This window comes from Balaenoptera musculus, chromosome 7, assembly GCF_009873245.2.
Source record: "Balaenoptera musculus isolate JJ_BM4_2016_0621 chromosome 7, mBalMus1.pri.v3, whole genome shotgun sequence".
Classification (NCBI taxonomy): Eukaryota; Metazoa; Chordata; class Mammalia; order Artiodactyla; family Balaenopteridae; genus Balaenoptera; species Balaenoptera musculus.
The window spans coordinates 99496866-99516399 of NC_045791.1; the positions used below are offsets into that span (position 1 = coordinate 99496866).

Genomic DNA, 19534 nt, shown 5'->3' on the forward strand with positions numbered 1-19534 from the left:
AAATCAAATCTGAAGATTTTAATATTTCTTGGTAGTTGATAGAACAAGCAGACAAAAAGTTTAGTAAAGACGTGGAAGATCTGAACTTGATTAGTAAATCTGACTAACTGGTATGTTTACAACACTTTATCCAACAACTGCAGATTGAAAAACTGAAATTAATTGAAATTAAAAACTTCTCTTCAAAGACACCATTAAGAGAAAAGGCAAGCCCAGAATGGAAGACATTACCTCACAATACATATATTATTTGACAAAGAACATTTATCCAGAACATATAAAGAACTCCCACAAATTACTAAAAACAAAACCCCAGAAAACCCACATTTTTTAAAAAATGGGCAAAAAAAAATTGTGTAGTTTAATTTATGTTATATATCGACAAAAGTTTTCTCAAAAAATTAGAAGAGGACTTTCAAATTAGTTTAAGGCTAATATACTATCAAGTGGTTGGAATAATTGCTACAGTATCTAATATTTTTGCTGAGTTTCTAAGTGTTCTAATAATGATGGTTTTAAATAACTTCTGATGACAATTAGGTATCTAAAGCCTTAGAAAGTCACTTCTTTAATGAGAATTTTATTATCAAATTCAAAATAAAAAATGAGAAAAGAAACAATACTAAAGATTTCTAATACGCTTTGATAGCTTACACCTGGATCATTGATAAAATCACTGTTCTTAAATTAGGCTTGGGAAACCAGGATTATCTGCCCAAATGGGATGTCCACATCATAAAACTGCCCAGTGATAGAAGAAACTGGAAAAAGGAACCCAGTTGTTTAGAATATAGTGTCTGATACATAATACACAGTCATTGTACACCTGCTGAATGAATGAATTTATTATCCACATAAGCGCAAAGGTGAATGAATGTTAGCTCAACTCTGCATAAATAAATTATCATATATATATATGATATTACATAAAATTATCATATATGCACACACACACACACACGTATATGTATATATATGGGGAGCACTCCCCTTTATGGACAAAAGTTTCATTCCCTTTCCTACAGCAAGATATGACTGCACCACCACAGGGCCTACCTCTGGCTGAATTAATACTTGCCTCCCTAAACTCAGTCATAGATTGCTACATAATCAGTGCACACACACAAAAACAGTTCACAGGGCATAGTAATCAAGGTGTTTATGGTTCTATCAATCTGTTTGAAAGAGGAGCTAAAATGGACGGCAAGGAAGAAATCCTAATTATCAAGCACAATACTCTTAACCTTTACAGTATTTACGATGTTGCCCTAGTTTTATTTTACATAAAGGCCTAGTACCTGGCTTTTGACCTAACCATAAAAAGATGCCAAGGTATTATACTGTCAGTCACAAAGGCAAAAACTAGAGCACATATGGGGAACCTGTCTCGCACAGACCTTTCTTGCAAAAGCAGTAAGTAAACATACTGAACAAGTGTGAAGCTTAACAGTCCCAAAGCCACTGGATCCTATTTTCTTCTAAGATGTTATTTTGAAAACAGAGAAAGTACCAAGAAGACTCTTAAGCAACCTATCTGTATTCTTCCAGAATACAGCTATTTTCAAACTTTTTTCAATGTGCAATCTAGAATACAGTAAAGAAGTATTTTTTGGAACTAAAAGTATCAAAATCTACGAGAGAAAAAACAGACTCACAAATTCTGTCATCTCCATGTTCTCATCCTGCCTTCTGATCTCCAAGGACATACAAATCCTTGGTAGCTTCAGCAAACAGCTTACATTATTTCTCTCAACTCTACTCCTTGACATCTATTACCTTTGGTAACTGCAACTTTCATAATAATGACCAATCTGACACACTCCTTAAAGATGCCTAAATTTTCATCTCCCATCTTATCAGGATTCCCTTCACCCACATATTGATATGGACAAATCTTGAGACTCATCATTAGAAGACATCAAATATCTCTGGTATTAAAGATCCTCTTTTTCCTCCCACCTCTCCCTTTGTTACACTTCAACTGCTCCTCATTCTAACTGGATCTTCAGGTCTACTGATCCGTAACACCTAATACTTCTGTTTCCTGGGACCTTGTGATTCACTTGCCTGCTTATTAAACAGCACAGATTCACGATCAACAATTTTAACAATGCTACTATCTTAGAATTCTTCCCCATACCGAATAAGCCAAATTATATCAGTAGGTTTTCCTTAGTTTTTGAATATTCTTCTCTGAGACTGCTTAAGTACCTCCGAAAAAAGTACAAATGCTGCTGACTGCCTCCACTATACAAAATTTGTGCCAACTTACCCTAAATTATCCCCTCACAATTACAGATGATCCACTTATTTATTTATAGATAGTTGACCCCAGCACAGGGGATATTCCAAACTTCCCCCACGTGTTAGTTTCCTATCATTGCTGAAGAAATTACCACAACTTTAGTACCTTACTTATTCTCTAACAGTTCTACAGTTGAGAAGACTGAAAACAGTTTCACTAGGGTAAATCAAGATGTCGGCAGGGCTGGTTCTTTCTGGAGGCTCTGAGGGGGGAATCCACTTCCTTGACTTTTTCAGCTTCTAGTAGCCACCTGTATTCCCTGGCTATAGCCCCTTTTCCATCTTCAAAGCATTATCAATCCAATCTCTGCCTCTGTCATCATACTGACTTCTCTTACTCTGACCCTCCTGCAGCCCTCTTATAAAGACCCTGCACTTCTACTGGGCCCACCAGGATAACCTAGGAAAACATCATCTCGTGATCCTCAACCTAATCACATCTGCAAAGTTCCTTTTGCCATATAAGGTAACAAGCCCTAGGTTCCAGAGGTTAGTCATGGGCATACCTGGGGGTCCATTACTCAGTCTACCACACTCCTCAACACCTGACATGCTTCTGTCACCCATAACTGATGGCCCCACCTTCTACTTTATTAAGGAGACCAACAGCATCAGAAGAGTTCCTCAGCTTCTTTCCTCTTCACAAAGTTGTTGCTACATTCCACCTCACCTCTTCACCCACCATCCTTGATGACTTCCCATATAGCTCAAAGAAGCAGTGACCCTCCTTTCCTGGGTCAACTCTCCACCCCAGGGCTTTGAATTTATAGCCTCTAGTCTTTAAGGATAACCTGCAATAGTACTATATCTTTGTTATTTGTGAAAATGACTGGGAATATAGATAAATTCAACTAAAAACATGAAAATATCTTTGAAAATAACCAGAGTTTTATGCAGAAAATTCCTCTATTAACCTTCTATTAGCCCTACATATCACAATAGGAAATGCTTTCCTGTGTCTTTTGACATTAATTCTAATTGCTCAAAAGTAACCTACAGAATACCATCCATAAATTTAACTCTCCCTTGATATTGTATTCATTTTGTAGTTTAAGGGGGGGAGGGAAATGAACTGAATATTAATATACCTGTAGATAATTTTGATAATTAAAGCTATTATATAACCTATAACACATTTTCTCCATAAAATAATCAGATCTTTCCCCAATCACTCATCTTTTAAACAATTAAAAAACTGAAAAGGAAACTTATACTAAGTAGGCTCAAACCAATCTTAAAAGTTTAACGTGTTAACTTTTCTTAAAGAATGAATTAAAAATAAGAAACAGGGCTTCCCTGGTGGCGCAGTGGTTGAGAATCTGCCTGCTAGTGCAGGGGACACGGGTTCGAGCCCTGGTCTGGGGGGATCCCGCGTGCCGCGGAGCGGCTGGGCCCGTGAGCCACAACTGCTGAGCCTGCGCGTCTGGAGCCTGTGCCCCGCGGCCGGAGGGGCCACGATGGTGAGAGGCCCGCGCACTGCGATGAAGAGCGGTCCCCGCACCGCGATGAAGAGTGGCCCCCGCTTGCCGTAGCTAGAGAGAGCCCTCGCGCGAACCGAAGACCCAACACAGCCATAAATAAATAAATAAATAAATAAAGTAGCTATAAAATTAAAAAAAAAAAAAAATAAGAAACAAAGCAGAGATTACAAACTCCAGCGCCTTCAGGGGCAAAATACATAATGCAAGTCTCAAATGTTAGAAGGGGGTATAGATCACATGTTCCATCTAGAGACACGTACACTTTTCTTTCTGGAACGCTGAACCTGCCAACAACAAAGTGAGTGGGGACAAATTGTGACCAACGGCTGCCTCCACGTAACCTGTGACTGATTCCATTTCCACTTTCAAGAGTCAGTGTGTCCCATGCTATCTATATACACTGAGGCTCACACAGGGCATTTTAGATACAGACACCTCCTTGTTAGAGAAAAAGTCAGCTAGCTGAGTAGGAGGGAGGTGGGAAGACAGTGCAGCATCTTCTCTCCTCCCTCTGAGCCTGAGATCTAAAATTCCAACAGTTAGAGCCAGAATTCATAGGAAAGAGAAATCTGTCTAGAAACCTGTACACCTCAGGTGTATGTCTTATCTAGCAGGTAAAGTGATCTGATAAGTCTGAACTGAGGGTAAAAATCCTCACAGAAAATAACGTAGATGTCAACAGAAAATTTTTTTTTGATCTTTGGAAAATTAAAAGCATTTATTTATCTTGACTGAAGTATTGGTTACAAAGGAGCATACATGTGTCAAAAATAACTTTATACACTTCAGTTCTGCACATTTCAATGTATATAAATTTTACCTTAATTTTTAAAAGCACTTATTTAACTAAGCCCAGAACACTACACATAAAAAGGAAAAATAAAGAGAATGAAAGATGAAAGAAGTCTACCTTATAGAACATGAAGATACCTTATCAACACTTAAATTTCTTTCTGAATCTGTAATTGCATATTTTAATAAGCATTTTGAAAAAAGCACGATTAAAAAAGAATGTGTATATTAATTCAAAGATGTATGGGAGTGCCTTGTTTGTGCAGAGAGTTGTGCTAGGTGTTGGAGACACAGTGGTGACACAGACATCCCCCCCAGTAAAGTTCAGTCTAGTGAGGAAACGAGGCACTAAACAGTTGTTAATAATGATAAATGCTACAAAAGGAGTAGTACTGAGTACAGTGAGAGCAGCTGGTGCCAGTGTGCGGTACACAGCATGAGTCAGGGAAAGCTTACCAGAAATTTAAGCTAAGACTTAAAGGATAAGTAGGAAAAAAAAATCACATAAAGGGTGGAAACATATCCAGACAGAAGACGTGTGAAAATTCCAAGATGAGAGAGAAGGACTTCAGCAGGGCAGTAACATAATCACGTGCTTTATAGAGAAGAGAGGGGAGCATAGTGAATGTTGTATGACTAGTTACTAAGAAATGAAGGTGCTTTGGTCTTAGGTAGTAGATATGAAAACAGAGAAATTTCAGGTTCTAGAAATACATGATGTAGGGAGAGAGGGAGAAGAAACTGACAAGAATAATTCCCAGGTTTCTGTCATGATCAGATGGAATGACACTGATTATGAGCTCATTTGGAAACGCCAAGTCTGAAGTACCTCTCAGACAATGAAGGGAGCCACCAACTAGATAAATGAACTTACGAGTCTGAATCTCAGAGAATGAGGCTGGAGACATAATGTGGGAATCACCTGAACAGAGGCACAACAGAGAGCTAAGGTAAGCAAATAACAGGTACCAGGAGAAGGAAGCCTAGGACTAAGCCCCAAGAATGCCTCTATTTTAAAGGGCAGAGGAGAAGGAAGAGTGACTGAGAAGAAACAGAAAGGCAGGAGGCATACCAAGGGAATGTTTGGTCACAGAAATTAAGAACCCAACGTGTTAGAAGACAAGAAGAGTCGTCAACTGTGCCAACGCTGCTGGAAGAATCCAGGAGCATGAGGAGTAGCAGTGAGCTTTGCTTTCAGAGACGCGCAAACGCGGCGATCCCAGTAAGAGCAAGAAGGAATAGAAGAGTTGAGATAGAAGCGTGACTAAAACATATTCAAAATGAATAAAAGATGAGAAAAAAGAGATAGCAAGTGTCAACATTTCCTATGAGACATTTAGCTGTGCATGGCGATGAGACACCCTGGGAAGCAGTGCAGGGGTCCAGCCGAAAATGTAGTGGGGTTTTATTTTGAGGATGCCAGTGACCTGAATGTGTCCAGTGCTGATGAGTAAGACCAGTAAAAAGGCAGAACCTGAAAATAATTCTGTTTTTTGACAAAGTAGAAAGAAATGAGATTCTTAGCACAAGTGAAGAAATGGCATTTGATAGGTGAGGAAACACTGCCCTCCATTAAAATGGGAGGGAAAAAGAGAAACACAAAAGGGGAGAAAATATAGGGAAACCTGTAGATTCAGAGGCAAGAGATGAACCCAGCTTCCACCTGATGCTTTCTCCTTCTCTCTGAGAGGCAGAAGGCAAGACTGTTTATTAAGAGTAAGGGGACCAGCAGGACAGCTGGAGGTTTGAAGAGAAATAACTCTTTCAAAGTGGTGGAATGAGCTGAATAGAGAAAGCGTGAAACTACTGAGCAGTGTGGAGGGCTGACTAGAGGTTTGTGAAAATGGACAAATACTGGCACTGAGCTACCCTGTGTGAAGTTTCCCAAGTGGGGTTTCTACCAGCAGAAGCCCAGGAAAGGCAAGTTGCTGGGTTTATCTAGGGGTGTGGTACTACCAGCTGGGTTTGATGAAAAGATGATGGGAAATATTAATACTAGTTAATTTTTACTGAGCACATTACTACAGTCCAGGCCATATAGGTGCTTCATATGAAAGGCTCCTTTAAGCCTCATGGCTACTCTACCCAATTAGCACAATATTATTTTCATTTTATAAATGAGGAAGCTGAGGAATGATAATTAGTTCCTTGACTATGGTCACATAATAGCCAGGATTCAAGGTTTGAGATTTCATTTGCCCCCCAACCAACAAAAAAAGTGGTGTGTGTGTGTGTGTGTGCTGAAATAAAACAGAAATTTAAAAAATAGCATGGTATAAGAAGTATATAAATAATTTTAAAATATTCCTTTTATCAGTAGAGTGATGGACCATGAAATCACAAGTAATTTTCTATCTCAGTGTTTGTGTTGGAATTTAAAGACTCACCAAATCCAAAACTTAAAGAGGACAGCAGTAAGTTAACTTATTTCACATTTAAATCCCAGACATTATGTTTTCACATGCTATCGCATTTACCTCAAAATATCAACTTAAAATGAATCTATATCCTGAAGAGGAAAACGAGGCTCAGAAAGGCTAAATAATTTGTTAAACGTTTCATCAAAACCCTGAAAAACGAAGTAGCTTCTCCTTGACCCTCTTGCCACTAAGCCCTATAAAACCTGGGGTAATAGGCCTGATTGAATTCACTCAGCAGAACAAAAAACTTGACAGCTGTTTGCTCTCATTGGAAATTCTTTCCAAACACTGCTTCATTCTACCAAGTAAAAGAAAGCAGGACACGCTCTCACCATTACAACTAATAATCAAAACTAAAGAAACTGAAAATAAAAATTCGAAAAGCAGAGAGTGAAGAAATCTTAGAAGAAAATCACTACGTCCAATTCTCAAACATAAACAATGAAGTAACAAGTTATTGGGCTTGATGATCTTGCAGACACGATAATTAAGCTTGATGAATCTTAATAATCATACTAAAGTTAAAAAAACCTGAGAGTTTAATCTCCTTGAAAGCTATTAAACAGCTTACCTCAGGTCCATGTTTTCCAAATTGTTTTGATGAACAAGATACTTTTCTTGAATGATTAAAAAACAGTAAAACTAGGTGAAAAAGGCAATACATATCTGAAGAATATATATATATACCGCAAGCACTTACAGTCCTTGTAAGATTGGGAGAGATTTATTATTAGGAGTGATAGATGGCAGTTATTACAAAAATATTTGTATTAATATGACATCCCCTGTAACTGAAGATATAAGGACATTAGGGTTTCAAAACTTGCAAGAGAATATTCAGCTTTCATCTCTCATGTTGTCACTCAATCACCCTTACTCAAGAAGAGATGATGGACTTTTCGGTATTTCACATATTGAAGCATAAGTGCTAGATATTTAGAAAAATATTAAATCTTTCCCTTTCAGTTTTCCATTCTAATCATTAAGTATAGGAGCAACTAAGATTCTACTCATATAAGCTAAGGTTGGCCCTTACGAAGGAAATAGTATTTAAAAAAAAAAAAGAAAAAAAGGTTTCCACACTGAGTTGTACCATCCAAATAAATGTGACAGAAAAAAGACACTGTGTTTTGAAATGCTTAACTTAAAGGAAAAACAACAAAGCTCTACTTACCATATACATTAGTATGTCTCTAATCATCACCATAGCTGTCTGATGATCGTTCCAAGCTTGATTTAGTGTTTGAAGAAAGTTGTTATTCAATGAATTTAGTACATCTTCTCGCACCTATTAACAGAAAAGTTCATTAGTTTGTTTATACACATGCACGCATGCACTCATATGTATACATGCACATATCTGTTCAACAAAATAATGAAGTGGAATCTTCGATTTTAGATCAAAGAAACATGTTACAGACCAGTAGAAATATTTTAAGCTATAATACAACCTATATAACAGATAACTAACAAATGTGTTTTGTATAATCCAGACCCATCTCTTGACCTCCAGAATCATAAAGCAACCTCTTGGGCACTTCTCAACCCGCCAATGACTTAACCTCACTGTCAGCATAAAATCCTAAATACTTATAAAGGAACTACAAAGGCCCCACAGAACTGGCCCCAGGCTATTGCTCCAATTAAATTTCCTACTACACTTCCCCTCCCCAATCTTTGAAGAATGGTCGAAAACACTGATTTTGGAGTCAAACTACCTGGGCTTGAATCCCAGCTCGCCGACTAGCTGTGCAACCTTGGGTAAAGTATTTAATCTCTGTGCTTCAGTTTCCTCAAATCTGAAATAGTATCCATTTTATAGGATTGTTTTAAGGATTGAATTACCACTAGTAATACAGGTAGAACAGTGTCTGGCACTCAGTAAACACTCAGTGAGCATAAACTATTAACTTAATGCACTCCAGCTACCATGGAGCTGCATACAGCAAATGTGCTCTGCCATCTCCTCTGCGCTGGTTCACATACCTCACTCCCTGCCTTTTTTTCTGCTCAAGTTTCACCTCCACAAAAAGGTCTTCCCTGACACCCTATTTCAATAACGTCTATCTCTATTCCTTTACCCTACACTTTATTTTTCCTCAAGTACTCATCACTAGTTACTAGTATGTTACATATTTATGTTTATTATTTCTCCTACTAAAATGTAAGCTCCACGGTAGCAGGGAGTCTGTCTTTTCCATGTGTACCTTCCACATCTAGAACAGTGCCTGGCATATAAAAGACCCTTTATTTCATCCCCACCCTCCAACACCATGATCCACCTCCAACAAGGTAAGCTCTTTTAGGATATCTGCCTTTGCACGTAAAGTTCCTTTCAGTCTGAAATGCCTTCCTAATGCAATCCTGATAAGAATTCAGGAATTCCACAGTCCACAAGCATATTGACACCTTCTCCAATATGAGGTTACTGACCACTACTTCTTCCTGCTATGCTATCAGTCCAACTGAAAGATTATTTGACTAGGAAATAGAATCTAGACTCTGGTTCTAGCTTTGTCATGAAAAAGTAGTGTGTTTGTCCTCCAAGTTCCTACAACACTTTGGGACTATACTGCCAACCTATGCAGTTATTCAAATCCAACCAATCTTCCATGGTCTAGCTCAACTCTCAGTAACTCCGGCTTGAAGAGACATCTTCTATCTCTAAACATTCTTTACCACAGATAATCTGCAGTAGTGGTTCAACTTTTTCAGGTTGGGGAGAATCTGAAGTCATGGTGTTCTCTGAGAAACAAATCATTTAATATGTGTGTTGAGATATATAGACACCTGTAAACCTGAATTATAAATACATGTAAATAAAATGTCACTGTGTATTAGAACTAGAAAAAAGTAGTTCGAAGTGCCAAAGATTAAAAAAAAAAATACACATAACACATTACTCTCAACACATGGGAGAGTAAGTTGAAGTTGACAAAACTATATATTTTCTTATTTATAGAGGTAAAGAAGTCAGTGAGAGAGTTTAGTGATGGGACAATAAATCTATTCTACTAAGCATACAGTATGAAAACCACGAGCCTATGTACCACATAATTTAGAATTTTATTATATAATCTTTTGTTCACAGACTCAGCTCCTTGACTTCAAATATATCACCCAGAGATTACTCCATAAATATGCTGACTACATCAAAAGTGATAAACATCCATGTCAGTTAGCTGACAGTACTGTGTTAAACAAACACTTTCATGGAAAGTGGTAATATACCACTTATTTCAACTCATTAAGTCTATCACTCATCATATGCAAGTTCCCAAGGTAGCTAATGCTAAAAACAAAAACAAAAACACAGCAAGTTGAAAATGCACCTATTTACAAAATTCTTCAACCTTCATATTCTTTCACTGAACCACTAAACTTTGAGTAGCAATTAAATCAAAATCATGACAATACTAGAGAAACTGTACTACATAACAAAAATTAAATTATATATTCCAAACACCATAATATCTAGGAATTAATTATTTGTAAGGACTTAAGTGAACTTCTATATACCCCCTTTGTTATAAAATCAAGTTATATGTTAACTGTATTAAAGTCACCCTGATTTTGGAATGCAAGAATATGCTTGGTATATTTGTTGGATAAATGAAAAATTTACCAATTAAATTTTAAAAGTTATAAAATAAGGCATATTTTCTAAAATCAATGATTTATACACTAAAACATAGCAACAAGTATAAGATACCTGCCTTTCAACAAAATTAAAATGCGATCAACTAGCACAATGTGTCACAAATGATACAATTGCTTTATTTGCATTATACTTCAAAAAATTATGCTGACAAATCAGTAACAGTGAATTTTACTTAGCAGAAAACAAGCTGCTATAAACTGTTAATTTTGTTATATTTATTTTTGAAAGATTACACACCCGGACAGGACTAAAAGATGAAAGATAAATACCCTTAGGCACACTTGCTGCAATCATCTCTTAACTATTCAGATCACTTTATGAGCAAAAAACTGTTCCTCTAAAACTGCCCCAGAAAAATATCTTCATACTCTGATACATGAAAAGTGAATGCATAATTGTTCAAACATATACAACGAAATGGTAGGAATGAGGTGAAAATTCAATCTTTATGAAGATCAAAACTTTTGATAGGCTTTTCAAAAGAAGATTAAGTTGGCATATAAAGCAAAATACACAAAGTGAAAAAAAGATTTAACCTTTATTTTACAAATTATTAACATAACAATACAGAAAACTTGAAATAGAAAGTGGGAACTGTGTGTTGTAACATGATTAATCTTTGCACCAGCAAAGGCAGCCCTGACGTAGAGGTGGTACCAGAACCAAAGGGACCTGCAGATCAAGTACGACCAGCGTCATTACTTTAGAAAATCTACATGAAGATTATCCAGATGAAGAGTTGGACTTTGAAGAGTGAGACGATGAAGAACCATGGAAGCTGAGAGCAGGATGGCCCAGCTGTGACGAAGAGGATGAACGAGCAGCTGCAAACTGATGGCTAATGCAAGACATCTAGCCTTGCAAAGGATAAAGCAAGACACAGTAATTTAAAACAGCAGATCACAAACTTGGCAAAGAAATAGAATCCCATGGAGACTAATAGATTTCAATCAAGAGAATGAGAAGACAAGACACAGAATGGGAGAAAATATTTACAAAAGACACACACACCTGAAAAAGGACTGTTATCCAAAATACACAAAGAATTTATAAAACTCGACAATAAGAAAACAAACAACCCAATTTTAAAAACTGGCAAAAGACCTGGACACCTCACCAAAAAGATATCCAGATGGCAAATAAGCATATAAAAAGATGTTCAACATCTGACCGGTAAGGAACTGCAAATTAAAATAACAATGGGATACCACTACACATCTATTAGAATGGCCAAAACCCGAAACAACGACATCAGCACATCTGGTGAGCATGCAGAGCAAGAGGCACTCTCAATCACTGCCGGCAGGAATGCAAAATGGTGACAGTCACTTTGGAAGAGAGTTTGGCAGCTTCTTACAAAACCAGACATATTCTTACTATATGATACAGAAAATTATGCTCCCTGGAATAAATACCAAAGGAGTTGACAACTTATGTCCATATAAAACCCCCCACACTGATGTTTATAGCAGCTTTATTCATAACTGCCAAAACTTAGAAGCAACCAAGATGTCCTTCAGTAGGTGAATAAATAAACTGTGGTACATCCAGACAATGGAGTATCATTCAGCACTAGAAAGAAATAAGCTATCAAGCCATGAAAAGACACACAGGAACCTTAAGTACATATTACAAAGTGAAAGAAGACAATGTGAAAAGGCTACGTACCATATGATTCCAACCATATGACATTCTTGAAAAGGAAAGACTAAAGAAACGGTAAAAAAGATCAGTGGTTGCTAGGGATTAGGGTGGAACAAAAATGAACAGGCAGAGCACAGGATTTTTACGGCAGTGAAAATATTCTGGATGGTACTATAATGGTATTTCATTACACATTTGTCAAAATGCATAGAATAACCACCACCAAGGATGACCCTCTAATGTAAACTATGGACTCTGGGTGATAATGATATGTCAGTGTAGGTTCATTATTTTAACAAATGCGCCACTCTGGTATGGGATGCTTATAGCAGGGGAGGCTGTACATGTGTCAGGGGGCATATAGGAAATCTCTGAACCTTCTGGCCAATTTTGCTGTGAATCAAAAACTGCTCTAAAAGTAAAGTTTATTAAAAAAAATTGGGGGGGGGGGGCCACCAATTTACTGATCTAAAAAAAAAAAACTGATCAAAAGAAAGAGAATCTGGGTATTTTTCTTTTTAAAGCTACCCCAGTGATTCTGATACAACAGCCAGGATTTGGAAACCACTGACTTAAAAGAGCCATACTAGCCATTTCTGTTCCTTCCCTTTGCAGAATTTCCTCAATATGAATATGTTTTTATATAGTTATAATAATAATCATACTGATGTGGTTCTGAGTCCTGATATTTTTAAGCCATCCATTAACATTCAACATTAAACTTTACTTTAGGAGAAAAATTTCTAGCTATATCATTTCATTTCCAAAGCACCATAATAATTCAAAGAAAAAGGGTATAGCAGAATGAAATGTAAGAAAAATACAATGTCATCTGAGATTTAAGCAATTTCCAACCTAACACCAAAAGCATGAGCTATAAAAGAAAAAAATGATAAACTGGACTCCATCAAAGTTAAAAGCTTTTGTTCTGCAGGTACTGTTAACACAACAAAAAGACAAACTATAGACTGGGAGAAAATATTAAATGACTTGTACCCAGAATAAAAACAAACAAACAAACAAACAAAACCTCTCACAACTCAGTAAAGAAAGCAAACAACAGAATTTTAAAATGGGCAAAAGACTCGAACAGACAATTCTACACGTGAAAAGATGTTCACCAACATTAGCCATTAAGGAAATGCAAATTAAAACCGTGATGACACACCACTACACACACCCATTAGAATGGCTAACATAAAATATACTGACAATACCAAGTGTTGGCAAAGATTCTGAGCAACTAGAACTCTCATACATTGCTGGTGGGAATGCAGAATGGTACAGCCCTACCAGAAAACAGTTTGGCAGTATCTTATGAAGTAAAACATACACTTACACGTGACCCAGCAATCCCTCTCCTAGGAATTTATCCTAGAGAAATGAAAACTTATATTCACACAAAAAGCTGTACACAAATGTTCATAGTAACTCTATTCATAATCAGAATAAACTATACAACCCAAATGTCTTACAACAAGTAAACAGGTAAATGGATAAGCAAACTGATACATTTATATAGCAGAATATCACTCAGCAATAACAAGGAACAAACTATTGACATATACAACAGATTGGCTCAATCGCAAATTATGTGAATGAAAGAAGTGTCAAAGGCTACGAACTGTATGATTCCACTTATAGGACATTCTTAGAAAACAAAACTATAGTGACAGAAGAGATCAGTGATTGCCAGGTATTAGGGGTGGGAGAAGGATGTGACTATAAAGGGAAAACAAATTTTCTGGGGTGAAGGATGTTCTATATTGACTGTGATAGCAGTTACATAAATCTATAAATGGGCGAAAATTCACAGAACTGTACATGAAAATAAAAGGCTAATTTTATTGTATATTGACTTTTTAAAACTTGCAGTAATTATGATTCTCAAATTGGGTCCTGTTTTATCATATTATAAATGTAAGCTATGATGCCACAATCTTTATTCATAAAAGCAACTTGAATGCCAAACAGTGAAGAATTGCTAATTATTTTGTGTATACCAACCTTACAAAGGCCTCTGCAATAATTCAAATTGACATACTACATCCTCCATTTCTGTGAACAGAGCTTTCCCTGTCCTTTTTATTACACACTTAGCAAAGATTAAAGTAGATTACTAAATCAAAAAAAAAATCTTTATTTTTCAATGTTGTATCAATAATAACACCTGTTCACTGATAAATTAACATCCAAGTTGCAAGAAATACATCCTCAAATCAATCAAATTACTGGCAAAGGGAGGGGGAGAAGGATGGAAAAGGGGGTGACAGGAGAGGCCAGCAGGCGTGAGCGGGGAGCGGGGAGCGACAAGGACTGACAAGGAGGCTGACCCTGGGCCAGCAGCTCTTGGCTGGACGGAGAGGCGAAGGATACTAATAATCTACACAGCATCCCCCCACCCTCTAACATACACACATTTATCTTTAATCATTAATTAAAACTGTTTCACCTAAATTTAAATGCCTGGGGCAAAGTCCCAGCAAGCCAATCCTAACATCTAGATGCCACAAAGAAATTTATCAGCTAAAACTAATTATAAAGATTTTAATTCTAAAGTTTACTGAAACCAGAACTGAGCCATGTAATTAATGATGATATGGAATACTGAAAAGGACTTCCTTCTTAGAAAGTCTTAAAACTCAGGACAATACTTAATTCCAACACAGATAAATCTCTGTAAATACAGATATTTGTATTTAGCATTATTTTGCATTGAAATATACACCATGTATTAAAAACATAAAATGGTGCATAATCTAGCACACATGCTAAAAAAAGAACATTTAAAAGTATCACAGAGATACTACTGATATAATGTTAAGAGGTGCAACCTCTTAGAAATCTGTAGTATTGTAATGTTCACTCAGGAGCTAAAACAATCAAATTAGTATTTGCAAATGGACTTGAGGACACGGGAGGGGGAAGGGTAATCTGGGACGAAGTGAGAGAGCGGCATGGACATATATACACTACCAAATGTAAAATAGATAGCTAGTGGGAAGCAGCTGCATAGCACAGGGAGATCAGCTCGGTGCTTTGTGTCCACCTAGAGTGGTGGAATAGGGAAGGTGGGAGGAAGACACAAGAGGGAAGGGATATGGGGATATATGTACACATATAGCTGATTCACTTTGTTATAAAGCAGAAACTAACACACCATTGTAAAGCAATTATACTCCAATAAAGATGTTAAAAAAAAAATTAGTATTTGCAGACAATTACCAAGGGAAGTTACTGATTAGGACTTTGTCCAAGTTACTTAGCCTATACAGTCTGCAGCTCCTCTTCCCTGTAATATGGCTGGGGTTGATTAGATCAATGGCACTCATGCAACGCTCCACTAAGATGTCTCAGTACCACTCCAGGGTGGGCACTCTTTCCCCTGATTACATATGATTTATATTGGTTTTGTGTGATTTTAAAAGTGGGGTTTTCCACTATTTTAAAAATACAGGCACACCTCGAAGACCTTGTGGGTTTGGTTCCAAACCACTGCCATAACGCGAATATCGCAATAAATCAAGTCACACGAATTTTTCGGTTTCCCAGTGCGTATAAAAGTTACGTTTACATTATACAGTAGTCTATTAAGTGTGCAATAGACTAAATAAATGTCTAAATAAATAATGTGCATATCTTAATTTAAAAATACTTTGTTGCTAAGAAATGCTAGCCATCGCCTGAGCCTTCAGGGAGTCATAATCTTTTGCTGGTGGAAGATCTCGCCTTGGTGTTGACGGCTGCTGACTGATCAGGGTGGTGGTTTTGCCGAAGGCTGGCGGGAGCGGCTGTGGCAATTTCTTCAAATAAGATGACAATGAACTTGCCGCATCAATCGACTCTTCCTTGTTTCAGGAATGATTTCTCTGTAGCATGCAATGCTGTTTCACAGCATTTTACCAACAGTAGAACTTCTTTCACAAGCGGAGTCAGTCCTTTCAAACCCTGCTGCTACTTTATCAACTAAGTTTACGTAAAGGTCTAAATCCTTTGTTGTCACATTAACAACCTTCACAGCACCTTTACCAGGAGTACATTCCATCTTAAGAAACCACTTTCTCTGCTCATCCGTAAGAACCAACCCTTCATCCATTAATGTTTTGTTTAGAGATTACAGCAATTCAGTCACATCTTCAGGTTCCACTTCTAATTTTAGTTCTTCTGCTACTTACACCACATCTGAAGTTACCTCTTCCACCCTTTGAGCCCCTCAAAGTCATCCGTGAGGGCTGGAATCAACTTCTTCCACAGTCCTGTTAGTACTGATATTTTGACCTCTTTCCACAAATCATGAATGTTCTTAATGACATCTAGAATGGTGAATCCTTTGCAGGAGGTTTTCACTTGACTTTGCCCAGATCCATCAGAGAAATCACTATCCATGGCAGCTATAGCCTTATGAAATGTGTTTCTTAAATAAATAGACTTGAAAGTTGAAATTACTCCTTGATCCATGGACTGCAGAATGGATGTTGTGTTAGCAGGCATGAAAACAACATTAATCGTCTGTAGATCACCATCAGAGCTCTTGGGTGACCAGGTGCACTGTCAAGGAACAATAATACTTTCAAAGGAATCTTTCTTTTCTGAGCAGTAGGTCTCAACAGTGGGCTTAAAATATTCAGTAAACCATGTTGTAAACAGACGTGTGGACATCCAAGCTGTGTTGTTCCCTTTATAGAGCGCAGGCAGAGTAGATTTAGCATAGTTCTTAAGGGGCTTAGGGTTTTCAGAATGGTAAATGAGTGCTGGCTTCAACTTAAAGTCACCAGCTGCATTAACCCCTAACAAGAGTCAGCCTATCCTTTGAAACTTTGAAGATAGGCGCTGACTTCTCCTCTCTAGCTATGGAAGTCCTAGATGACATGTTCTTCAAATAGAAAGCTGTTTTGTCTACACTGAAAATCTTCTGGATTAGTTGATAGTCTCTACATCAGCACTTGCTGCTTCACCTTGCACTTACTTGTATGTTACGGAGACGGCTCCCTTCCGTAAACCTCCGAACCTACCTCTGCTGGCCTTAAACTTTTCTTCTGCAGCTTCCTCACCTCTCGCAGCCTTCACAGAACTGAAGAGAGTTAGGGCCTTGCTCAGGATTAGGCTTTGGTTTAGAGGAATGCTGTTGTTCCTGGTGTGATCTTCGATCCAGACCACTCAAACATTCTCCATATCAGCAATAAGGCTATTTCACTTTCTTATCATTCGTGTGTTCACTGGAGAAGCACTTTTAATTTCCTTCAAGAACTTTTCCTTTGCATCTACAACTTGGCTGTTTGGTACAAGAGGCCTAGCTTTCAGCCTATTTCAACTTACAACATGCCTTCATCACTAAAGCTTAATCACTTCCAGCTTTTGATTTAAAGTGAGACGTGCCATTCTTCCCTTCACTTGAATACTTGAGGCCATTATTAGGGTTATTAACTTGCCTAATTTCAATACTGTTACATCTCAGGGAATAGAGGCCCAAGGAGAGGGAGAGAGACGGGGCAGCAGCTGGTCAGGCGAGCAGTCAGAACACACACAACATTTATTAATTAAGTTCGCCATATTATTTGGGCACAGTTTGTACCTCCCACCCCAAAACTATAACAGCAACATCAAAGATCACTGATCACAGATCACCATAACAAATATAATAATAATGAAAGAGTTTGAAATACTGCGAGAATTACCAAAATGTGACAGACACATGAAGTGAGCAAATGCTGTTGAAAAAATGGTGCCTGACCGACTTGCTCAACAGGGGGTTGCCACAAACCTTCAATTTGTGAAAAAAAAAAAAATGAAGTTATCTGCTATGGGCAGTAAAGCTAAGCACAACAAGGTGTGCCTGTAACTGAGACAGCCACTGGATACTTGCTAAGTATCGTTCTTGGCTCTAAATTCTGAAACATACTGCTTGTCGCACCTGATGAAACCAGAGTATTTACATAAATATGCAACATTTACCATGATCAAAAATAGCATATAAGTTCTCACAACATTTGAATTTTTCAGAGCCCTGCGTATGTGATCCGGGGGCTTGTCACTTTACAAATTTTACCAGTTATATAAACCCTGTTTTTCCTAGAAATGCCATTAAAGACTAATTCCTGAAGATCTCAAAATATTTTTCACTTCATCACACCAAAGTGATGTGACATAACCCTATCAATCAAAGTGGCTTACTGTATAAGTAAATCTCAATGGAAGCCAAGCCATGGAGTGTAGAGGATATGTCTCCTAATCCGACACATCCTTTGAAAAAAGCTCCACAGCTCTTCCCGTTATGCCGAGAATTCTTGACTTAAAAGACTACATGGTGAACAGTGGCAGCACAGCAATACAGATGCTAAAAGGCCCATCTGCCTGATTCAAATCACAGACTCACACCTAGTAGATGTGTGACCTTGAGCAACTTACTTAATTTCTTTATGTATCAGTTTTTATAAAAACAGAAATAGCACCCACTTCAAGGAGCTGTTGTGTGGATAAAATTAGTATACACAAAATACTCAGAACAGTGCCTAGCCCACAGTAAATGCTACATAAGCATCTGCTTCTATTATAATATTACTTGTATTACATATTCATAAAATTATTCATATACATATTTGAATCTTGCTACTCAGAGTGTGGTATGCACAGAGCAGAATCATGGTCAATATCATCATCATCATCATTGGTGAGCTGGACCCACTGAATCATAATCTGCATTTTAACAAGATACTCAGAAAATACATAAGTGCCTTAAATTTTCTGAAACAAGCAACATAAGTAAAACACGTATACCTATATATTCACATATTTTATACAGTATTTTCTAAACTCTCAATTTCCACTTGATTCTTGCTTTCCCTCCTCTAAAGAACAGAAATTTCTCCATAACTAGAAGGAATTCTTTTACTTCATACCTTGAGGAGTTCGTAATGGAGCCAACCTCCATTAAGTTTGGTGAATAGATGTTGCTATCTCATAATACATATAACAACCTTAAGATTTTTGTATTTCAAAGCAAACTTCTACTAAAAGTTAGGAGAACTAACCTTAAATTTTGTAGATATTTTAAACTTTCTAAGAATTCACTAATGACAAGAGATTCCTGAATGGAATAAAATTCACTGCCCTCTTGATATTTTCTACATTGACAGTACTGTTTTCATTATTTTCACTGATTTTTAGAATAAAGGTGGCCACCTTGATCAAAGGAATCATACCAGTATCATTAACAAAACTAAAGATAGCCACTA

The 19534-nt window shown here is 37.3% G+C and overlaps 1 protein-coding gene across 2 annotated transcripts in view; it reads right to left on the minus strand.

Moving 5' to 3' along the window:
• Positions 1-19534, minus strand: part of CUL3 (cullin 3) — a 99213-nt gene that overhangs the window by 48803 nt on the left and 30876 nt on the right. For both annotated transcript variants that reach the window (XM_036857251.1, XM_036857252.1), the window contains one exon: positions 8172-8285. In XM_036857251.1, coding sequence (XP_036713146.1) covers positions 8172-8285 — 114 coding nt within the window. The remainder of the gene's footprint in view (positions 1-8171; positions 8286-19534) is intronic.